The sequence below is a fragment of the Ascaphus truei genome, chromosome 7 (genome assembly GCF_040206685.1).
Source record: "Ascaphus truei isolate aAscTru1 chromosome 7, aAscTru1.hap1, whole genome shotgun sequence".
Taxonomy (NCBI): Eukaryota; Metazoa; Chordata; class Amphibia; order Anura; family Ascaphidae; genus Ascaphus; species Ascaphus truei.
Window position 1 is genome coordinate 98,472,899 of NC_134489.1, and position 10,698 is coordinate 98,483,596.

Consider the following 10,698-nt stretch of genomic DNA (forward strand, 5'->3'; position numbering starts at 1 on the left):
CTCTGTGCCCAGGACATACTTGAAAACGAGAGTTAACTCTCAATGTATTTCTTCCTGGTAAAATATTTTATAAATAAATAAATAAATGCACTGGAAGGCAAAAACATAATATAATCAGAAATGTTTGACCAAGTTGACACACGGATATAAGCAAGTGATCAAGCTTAAAAAAATGTTCTGAAATGCCTGAAAATGTGAAAGCCAAGCAGCAGGAACCCTGCAGTCTTCATTAAATAGCAAAAGTTCTGCCTCTTTTCTTGTGGGACCTTGTATATCCCACCTCCTTGCTGTGCTTGGGCCCAGCTCCTCGCCTCTGTATATGGCAAGTTCCTGCCTAGTTACTATTCTTTGCACAAGGAGATGAGAGCTAGGGAGGGGGGATGGGGGGTGGGGGGGGGGGGGGGGGTGGGGAGAGTGGTGGACAGAGGGGGGAGGAAGGAGGAGGGGGTGGGGGGAGATGAAAAGCTTGAGCCAAATTATGTCACATATCAGGAGGGGAGGCAGCTGTCAGTGCCACTTTTGGAGTGGTAGGGAGAAGGGGGTGGGAGGGCAGGGTTTTCCAGGAGTGGTGGGGGCTGATTTGAGTGCTCAGCAGGTCTGCAGGGTCTTTCTTGCAGGCTACAGACTGAAGGGGAGAGGGTGAAGAAAAGGGGGTGCAGACCTGGGGGCATGTCCGAGTGCTTCCACCACAGCAGGCCCTGCCAAGAGGAGAAGGCACCTGGACAAAGGTCAGAGGACACATGGGAGAGGTCTAATTCGAGAGTGCTCAGCAAGTGAGTGGCGTTTCAGAGTATCACAATCTGGGAAAGAAAGTGCCAGGCCCAGTGTCACTCTGACAGCAGACCTGCTGCCTCCCCCACAGCCCTGTGACAGTTGCCCCTTCAGGCCTGCTGCCTCCCCCACAGCCCTGTGACAGTTGCCCCTTCAGGCCTGCTGCCTCCCCCACAGCCCTGTGGCTGTTGCCCCTTCTTCATGCTCTCAAAACATGTGATGTGGTCGAGGTCCCATCTCCAAGCTCTCTGCACCCTTCAGAAACCCTATTGCCCGCCATTACTTCTTCCACTGCTCAGACACAGCTCATGAACACGTTGCCACTTGCAGGAACGGACACACTGGGATCCTGCAGCAACAGGTGACTTCACGAGCAGGGCACCGCTCTGCCTCCCCCCCCCAGCTCTATACAAATTGCCCACTTCCCTTCCCTGGAATAAGATTTTGTGTCTGTGTCCACCATGCACCGTGCCCACGTAAGGATGACCCTGACCAAAAGTGAGGAGGAAGCCCCTGTTGCTCCTACCCGACCCTTCAGCAGGACTGTGGCATCCCCACCAAGCCCTGTTGCGCCCCCCAAGCGCCGAAAGGTGATACCCCAGCCTCAGCCCTCTCCCCCTCAGTTTGTCCGAAAGCTGAAGAACGCTGCCATAGGCACAGGCTGTGACATCAGCCTCAAGGTGGCAGTGTCAGGGCACCCTCTGCCAACCCTAAGCTGGTACAAGAACCAGGACCCCCTTCACCCTGGAGGGGAGGAATACGGGACGCTTTGCATCAGGGACAGCAAGGTGGAGGACGCTGGAGTGTACACCTGCATCGCTCAGAATCCGATGGGAGAAGCCATCACCCGGGCTGTGCTTGCCATCATTGAACTAGAAGGTAATAACGGGTCTGGGGGTGGTGTGGCATAGTGCTGCCAGCGTGTGTGTATGCCAGGGTGAAGGCAACGTAATGCAAAAGTGCTACCTACTCAACCACCTTTAGAAAAGTGGTCAAGTATGCAACATTATTAAAGACAATGGGCATATGTACTACAGTCCCCCCAGCTGCTCAACCCAAAGACAAGGAATTCCATTGAAAGCAATAAGAGCTTTTCCTGTGATAAAGATCCTTTGATCTTCTACCAAGATGGTGCAATTGTCTCTAAATCAAAAATGTCAAGGTGTAAATGTGCCAATCTTGCCTCTTACATTTGGCGCAGATCTCTTAGGAGTAGAAATGTATGCCAATCTGCACCTGATATCGTTATGCAATGGAAATAGAGAGGAAAACTACCCCAGTTGCAGACACAACTTATGATACATGTTATTGTGAGATATATATATATATATATATATATATATATATATATAAAATGTATATATTATATATATATACACACATATATATTCAGCCAATTACCTACTCTCCTAACTCCGGTAACCGCTCCCCATCACTCACTGGTGCATGCAGAGGGAAATGAGTGCACAGCACATTAAAATTTGAATGCAAAGTGATGCCATTTGTACCTGGTACTGCACATATGATCCAATGACATTGGTGGTGTTACAGGCACTGGGGATTTATGCATAGTTTTAGATACATGCTACTGAAATTGCCCTGCAGGTGGTAATGCATTTCACATACCCCAGAAATAATCAGGGTATCATCAATGGGTTTTTTTAACTTTGAATTGGGTCTCCTACAACAGGGGGGCTCAACTCCAGTTCTCAAGACCCCCCCACCCATCAACAGATCAGGTTTTAAGGATATTCCAGCTTCAGCACAGGTGGCTCAATCAGTGGAAGACTGAGCCACTGATTGAGCCACTTGTGCTGAAGATGGGATAACCTTAAAACCTGACCTGGTGGGGGGGGCTGTGAACTGGAGTTGAGCCCCCCTGTCCTGCAGTACAGTGTAGGAGTTACTGCTGCTATAGTTGCCAACTTTTATCAAACAAACAGGGATACCGTATGCAGTACCCCCCTCACATATAATGAAGGACTTGCGGGATGGGGGGAGAGAGAGAACAGGTTTGCAGAGGAAAAGACGGGCCTGCTAAAAATAGCTTTGCATAGCACCAGAGAACTTCCATACCAAGATATATTAACCATATTCAGCACTGGTGGGGGCAGCAGTAATTCCAGCACGTAGAATTGTTGTGGCTGTAGATTGGTGTTAAATAAGATGCAAGAAAAAGCTTCCGATTTTTTAGTCGAAAATATTCCATAGAAGCAATGGAATATTTGATTTAATTTGCAACTGGAAGTCTTTGGTCAATACATCATTGGCTCTGTTATATGATTGTCCCCAAGTCTTTTGTTGTCTATGCATCCCGCAAAAGTGAGATTCTCGCCTTTCACCCGTTGTTGACTCGCAGAGGATAAGGAGGGAGCTGGCAAAGGTACCTGCCTCAATAACAAAAAATGGGCTATTCTCTACCTATTTAGTCCCATCAGAAAGATGGTCTGCCAATGCTCCAGAGAAATAAGTCACTCAAGGAGTTAAGTTACCACCCAGAGGTGTATATATATATATATATATATATATATATATATATATATATAACTCTACTCGCCAAACAAAAAAATCTACTCGCCACCTAGTACCACATGTGTGCTGCTTGGGCCAATAGGAGCTCGCCACGATGTTAAATCCACTCGCCCGGGGCATGCAAATGTATAGGTTTGTCGAACACTGTATATATATATATATATATATATATATATATAAACATACAGTTACCAGGGGGATCCTGATGATAAAGAGACAGCACACCGCAGTTTTAATTCCAAAGCAAAATGTATTGTGAACACAGGACAGCCAACGTTTTGGTCCTCGCAGAGGGACCTTCCTCAGGGCAATACAGGACATTGTTACCTTACCGTAAGGTGCATACCATGATACACAGGCTGTGAGTTGTTGCCATATTATCCCATGTTTTGCCTGTAAACAAATTGCTATCAAAGCCCCACTTCTTGATGCCGTTTCCAATACCATGTGTGTGTCAGAGACGGCTTCCTCCCCAGCACAACATGTGTTCTGTAACTCAATCACATCTCAGCAGGAATGTGGTGAGAAGCAGTCAGAGGGCCGTGGATCGTCAAGGAGAATTCATGCTTTTTAAGGGGCATTTACTATTGCAAATAGGCTTATAAAAATAAACCAGCATTCTTCTAATTACATAGTAGTTATACTGAATCAGAACACATTTAAGCAACAACTTACTGAAGTCACTATACCCTTTATTGAAGTCAAGGGACTTTCCATGCGACAGCACTGGATCTGCGCTATCTCAATGTATAGAATAAGGGACTATAAGAGAGTAGGTAATAAAGCTCCTATTTGGTACAATAGTAGTTACTCAAATGTTGGCATGCATTTACTATGTCTGAGCTCAGTGAGCAGAGCTTTCCTGCGGGTCATGTTTAACATGGCACACACCAGGGGTGTAGGAAGTACAGGTCTCCTATATGAGAAGAGAGCAGAACTCCCCAGGGCTAATGAACAATTACAACATTTATTGAAGACAATCGACGTTTCGGTCAGTCACTTAGACCGTTGTCAAGTGACAAAGTCCTTTGGAGTTCTGCTCTTTTCTCTTTATACATAGGAGATTTATACTCGCTACTATTCACGCCGGTTGGCGTTGGGCGTGCACCTGAGGTATTTTTTGCAAGACAGTGTCCATAGAGTGCATCGTATCTTCTCCCATCTAATACACCAGGGGTGGGCCACCAACAAGTCAGGTTGTAAGGATATCCCTGCTTCAGCACAGGTGGCTCAATCAGTGGCTCAGTCATTGACTGAGCCACTGATTGAGCCACCTGTGCTGAAGCAGGAATATCCTCCAACTCTCACCTGTTAGTGGCCCTTGAGAACAAGCCTGGACTATGGCCATTATTTTTTTTCAAAGCGTAAATTATAATACAGTAAAGAAATCTACGAGTGTCACAAACATCAATGAAATGAATATAAAGGAGGCAGGCGTCTCTGCTCACTTCTCTGCATTGCATCCTCCCAGCAACAAGCGACGGAGCGACATGGTGTTGGGAGGAGTTGGGAACAGCGACACCCACATCACGTCGGTTCCTCGGGTTTTATCCTAGCCACGCAGTTGTAGGCGTCTCTGTGGCAGTGCGTAAATATTACAGGAGACGCTGCAGGAGATAGGAGACCTGGGATCTGTCTGCTCAATATGGCACAACCCCAATGTGGGATGATTATACTGGTTCTTACCATCTTATAATTACTAGGTGTTCTAACAAAGGACTTCACTAGGTATTCCTATGTACAAATCGTCATTGGATTCACTTTGATGGCACATTTTTGGTTTGGAAAGTCTGCTATGCAGTCAGCCGCCAAGTGTGCGCAGTAGAGGATCCGCACTGTATATTCAGAGCAAAATGTATGCAAATAGTGCAGTTTTCACCTTGCATCTCAACATCAAAGTACCCAGGTACTTCTCTCCTACAGTATCTTGCCACAAACTTGGAGAGTGTGAATATTTGGAGAGTGTGAATAGTTACAGTTAGAGAGGAGTTACATGATGCAGAATTGGATATATCGAATTCTGCGTCGCCGAGTGCTATATTGTTACCACCTGCATATTTTGTACTTTTTTACCAGCATAAAATGAAATTCCGGGTGTCAATTTGCCTGGCTTTGAATGTAGAAGAGAGGGCATTAGTACCACAGCACTACGAGGATTTTAAGACTTCCTGTTGTATATACTTCATTTTATTGTGTACTTACATTTTTGGATGTAATTAAAATGTTATTATTTTTGTGTTTTTATATCTGATCCAAATATGTAAATGGCACCGCCTATCAGAACATTAATCTGAAGGCCTGCGAGAGTCCTATCACTTCTCCTTGATGTATTGAGTGCAGCATTTGGGGAACCAGATTCTCTCGGATCATATCTAGATCAATCTCATATTTGTCCCCTTATGCACCCTACACTGTATTAGGAACAGAAGAGGTGAGCGGTTCATTCTGCCTTGTTATATATCCCCAGTTAACCCCTCTCTAATGAACCCTTTGCAGTGGGTTGCGGGGTCCCCTGGCAGTGACAGGGCTCAAAAACTGGCCCTATCAAACAATATCATTATTTACACCACAATTGCTGTCTCCTAACTCCTACCAATTAGCAATAGGGCGGTTGCTTATAGAGGCGTAATCTGCTCTTAGTGTGGGTTGGAGGGCACAGGGGCAGGTGGCCAAAGCTTAACATCACTGGCAAGAGTCTGTGTCTGGTGCTTCGGAAAGGGGCTGTGATCTTTATTTAGACCCAGTGTGTTTGTTTTCTAGGGAGGGACATATTTTCCCACCTTTAAAGCAGCAGGTCAAGCTGCTGTTTAAAAACAAATATATATATATTTTCCCCTTTAATATGTGCATGAATAAAATCCACACAATGAAGTAATTAGCTAAGTTGCCAATCGATCCGTTCTCCTGTGATCGATCGGTGAAGGTTCAGCTCAGGGGTTCACTAAATGGCCGTCAGTGGAGTAGAAGAGGACCAAAGATGCAAAGTTCTGTGGGGAAGATCATGTGACCAGGCAGTCGCCAGATACAATTGGTGCACTGCTAGAGAGAGGGCGGGGCTCAAAAAGGGGTGTGCCAGAGCCTGTTTCAGAAGAGGAAGGGGATGTGACTTTGTAAATGGTTGCTATAGAAACAAAACATGCTTGTTACTTTATATTCAGAGTTGATTACAAAAAATGCTCCAAGTATTTTCTGATAGTACGGAACTGATTTATTTAAAAAAACACAAATGTAGGATATTGCTTGGTCTGCAGCTTTAAACATGCTCGGCTTTACATTTAGAACTTGCCCTCGGAGCTGTGCTGGGTGTTTGCCGTCTTCTGTCATATTGTGCAGACTCTAATATAAGGAGGACTGTGCCCCTCTTCATGGGCTGATATCCCCAATGTTTTCCCAGCAGATCAGGAATATGCCGGGCTGAACAGGCAACGGGCCCTGCCCAAGAGCAACACACCTGGAGACAATGTAGGGGCAGAACATGCCGATGTAAAAGCTGGCACACGTGGCTGTGAAATGAACACAATACACAGTGGAATGGGAGGGACGTATAAGGATAGAAGAGAGGGCAAAGGCAGTGATGCACGTGGAGGCGGTGATGCACGTGGGAGGCGGTGATGCACGTGGGAGGCGGTGATGCACGTGGGAGGCAGTGATGCACGTGGGAGGCGGTGATGCACGTGGGAGGCGGTGATGCACGTGGGAGGCGGTGATGCACGTGGGAGGCGGTGATGCACGTGGGAGGCGGTGATGCACGTGGGAGGCGGTGAAGCACGTGGGAGGCAGTGATGCTCGTGGGAGGCAGTGATGCACGTGGGAGGCAGTGAAGCACGTGGGAGGCAGTGATGCACGTGGGAGGCAGTGAAGCACGTGGGAGGCAGTGATGCACGTGGGAGGCAGTGATGCACGTGGGAGGCAGTGAAGCACGTGGGAGGCAGTGATGCACGTGGGAGGCAGTGAAACACGTGGGAGGCAGTGAAACACGTGGGAGGCAGTGAAACACGTGGGAGGCAGTGAAACACGTGGGAGGCAGTGAAGCACGTGGGAGGCAGTGATGCACGTGGGAGGTTAGAAGAAGGGGTGTAAGCATTTTTTTGGCAGTTTGCAGAAGGTACAGGTGAACATGTCAGTACAGCGCAGAGAACATACTGCCCAAAATGGGAAAACTCTGGCCACAGAGATGTGGGGACTATTCTGAGCTGAGTCACAAATCCTAACCAGTCCTGTTCTGGGATGACCTGAGGATATCCGTGCATTTAATCATTTTGCGTCTGTAGTCTCTAGATCAGGGGTGCTCAACTCCAGTCCTCAACATCTCCCCAACAGGTCAGGTTTTGAGGATATCCCCGCTTCAGCACAGTCTTAGACCGAGCCACTGATTGAGCCACCTGTGCTGAAGCGGGGATATCCTTAAAACCCGATCTGTTGGGGGAGGGGGAGCCTTGAGGACTGAAGTTGAGCTTGATCATGGGGCGAGCAAGCTTCCCCCCTGCACACCCCTGCCTGCTCTCCTTACCAGCTCGCGCCCCCCCTCCTTCCTTGTCTTTGGCGTTAAATGTCGCAGCTGGGTCGTGTGACGTGACGTTGACATGGCAACGTGGCGCCGAAGTCAGGGTAGGTGACATGGCAGAGGCATCACGCGGGGTCCTAAGGCATTTAATTTAAATGCCTTGGGGAAGAGCCCGGGGCCTCTGCAACCACCGTGCCCCCCCCCCCTTTGGGGCGCACCCCTGCTCCAGATACCATACACAGATATTGCGGGCGTCACTGTTCCTTCTGGAGTATTCTGGTGGATACTTTGTGTTGGGATGTTCTGCACTAACACTGGCATTTAATCTGATGGTGATTTGGTGATATTCTGCATTATAACGGTATGTGCTGTGTTATCTGGGGGAACAATGCCATGTGCTACATCTGTATCATGAAATACACCCATTTGGGATACAATGCGTCATTGAATGAGAAACCCACAGGGGAAGTGGCTAAGACTGTTTAACGTTTAGAAGTTTTTCAGCTTGGACACTGATGTACACGCAGGGCTAAGGGCCAGATCTCAAAAAATTGGGGAGTAGAAGAACCACAGGAGTATTATAATGTCATTTTGGATACATTTTAAGCAGGGGTGGTCAACTCCAGTCCTCAAGGGCCACCGACAGGTCAGGTTTCAAGGATATCCCTGCTTCAGCACAGGTGGCTCAATCAGTGGTTTAATCAGTGACTGATTGAGCCATCTGTGCTGAAGCAGGGATATCCTGAAACACTGACCTGTTTGGGGGGGGAGGGGGAGTGTTGAAGACTGGAGTTGAGCACCCCTGGTATAAGCCATATAAATCACTTGAACACGACACTGGCGAGAAAATGAAAGATGGCCACGGCATTGCCGGCCAGGCGCCAGACCCTATTCAGTGGGTTAAATATCTTAAAAAGATAGAAAAATGTTTTCTGTAAAAGGCAGCAGAGAATTTGGCAGTATAAAAAATGGTCAATTTGGGGGAAAATCCATTTTTAGAGAGGCATTCAAGTTAATAGCAGTTACCGTGGGATCTCGCTGTGATAACCTGCATCACAGGTTAGTAAATCCCCGGGAATGTATCATCCATGTGACAATGTCTGGTACATTCACACGTCTCAGACAGGTCTGCCGCCCTGCCTCTCCCCGTTATCACTTAGCACACTGTGCTTCCCCTGCAGCCAGGGATTCTGGGTAATGACATGCAAATGAGCACAGGGTGTCACCATTTTCTCCTCATCCATTTTAACAAGGAACCATAAAGAGTGACACACTCTTTGCATGTCATTACCCAGAATCCCTGGCTGCAGTGGACGCACTGTGTGCTAAGCGCTGATGGGGAAAGACAGGGTTACAGACCTGTCTGAGACATGGAAATGCACCATGCGTGGTATTTTTATTTACTGTACACAGTATGGTGGAAGGTTGTTGTCACTTTTGTAGCCACCATAACTTTTTTTATGTCTGATTTTACCAGCTGAAATGCAGATGTCATTGTGATGTCATCAAGTTTTGTTGAAAGCTGCCTTGCGATTGGTTGGCAGGATTGACAGCTGGACAGTCTTTTCATTTGACGTCTTTCTCTTTTGTATTCTGGGGTTTGTAGCCAGTATTAAGAGAAGAAAACCATAAAGCCTTCAATGGCTCAACCTGTTCTGCTGACCTAAGTAATGTCTGCTCCGCTGGTTGGTCGCCTGGCAATGCTTTGACTTTGTGATGAAATATTCTGTGCAGTGTCACACGATGACAGCGACCAACTCCATCGATTGATCTACTTGTATAGTGTTATTGCTTAGGCTCCACTCGTGGGGTTTGCCTCCAGTTTTTGGAGAAATGCAGAGGTGTCTAAACCAAAATGATCTTAGATGTTCAGATTTCTGTCAGAAGATGCAGTGTCGCCATAATATCGCCAGGAGGAGACTCATTGGGTATTAATCCCCTGATAGCAACTAACTGCCCTCTGCCCTTCTCAATTGCCATTGAAAGTGTGACAGCTTCTGAGCCACTCAGACGTTCTAACCTCCTTAAAGTGTTAGCTCATTTGCTCGACTCGATTTATTTTTAATGTATTGCTCGCCCCTCTGGCAGTGAAAGTGTTAACAGAAAATCTTATCGTATCCCGGGATAGACGCAGCCAATGCGCTCCCTGCGGCCCCCACCGCACTGGTGGAAATTACGGTGCAAACATGTTCTAGAAAAACATTTGTTGAGTGTCCCAGGTGACGTCTCAAACCGGCCTCACTCATTTACCAGTAATGTCTAGTGGGCAACCTGAGAAAAGATCTGTAACTCAGGTGGACTCAGTCCTGATTTATGGTCCTGTTTTGGTAACATTCACACCAGCGTCCAGGCGTGCAGCATGGTGACAACCATGAGGACATAGCTCAGCTAGTCCTGGTTTTATAGGACCCATACAACTAGGAAAGTGTATTAGCTGTGTAGAGAAAGAAAACACATTCCCATCCCATGGAGTCTGTAGTGTGAACCTGTGCTGTTTTTCTCTGAAATGTATGTAGCCGAGCCCCCTCTTGCCACCGGTGCGGGGAGGAAAGCTGCTGAGGGGATCGGAGCTGCCAGAGCTCCGCGGCGGACCTGGAGTGTGGGGGCCGCCATCTTAGGTCTTGTGCATGCGCAGTGTAACGCGACGCACATGCGCAGTGGCAGAGTTGCGGCGGCCATCTTAGGCGGCTCCGCAGATAGAGACAGCGAGACTACATGTCACAGAATCTTCTAGGAGGAGAGAGACAGTGTTTGGCGTGAACAGAAACCACGAGGCAGTCTTGACGGTGGCAGCAAGGGAAGAGGACGTGTCCAGGGAGCAAGTAAGTCCCTGGACTAGGCCAGAACTTTACCCTAAAGCCCCAGATAGGCCCCGAGCCCTACTACGAATA

At 47.6% G+C, this 10,698-nt stretch overlaps 1 protein-coding gene across 4 annotated transcripts in view; it reads left to right on the top strand.

Moving 5' to 3' along the window:
- Positions 1-597: 597 nt before the first annotated feature.
- Positions 598-10,698, top strand: part of SPEG (striated muscle enriched protein kinase) — a 168,235-nt gene continuing 158,134 nt past the window's right edge. For all 4 annotated transcript variants that reach the window (XM_075609604.1, XM_075609606.1, XM_075609605.1 and 1 more), the window contains exon 1: positions 598-1,650. In XM_075609604.1, the coding sequence (XP_075465719.1) occupies positions 1,233-1,650 (418 nt within the window). In that variant the 5' untranslated portion in view covers positions 598-1,232. The remainder of the gene's footprint in view (positions 1,651-10,698) is intronic.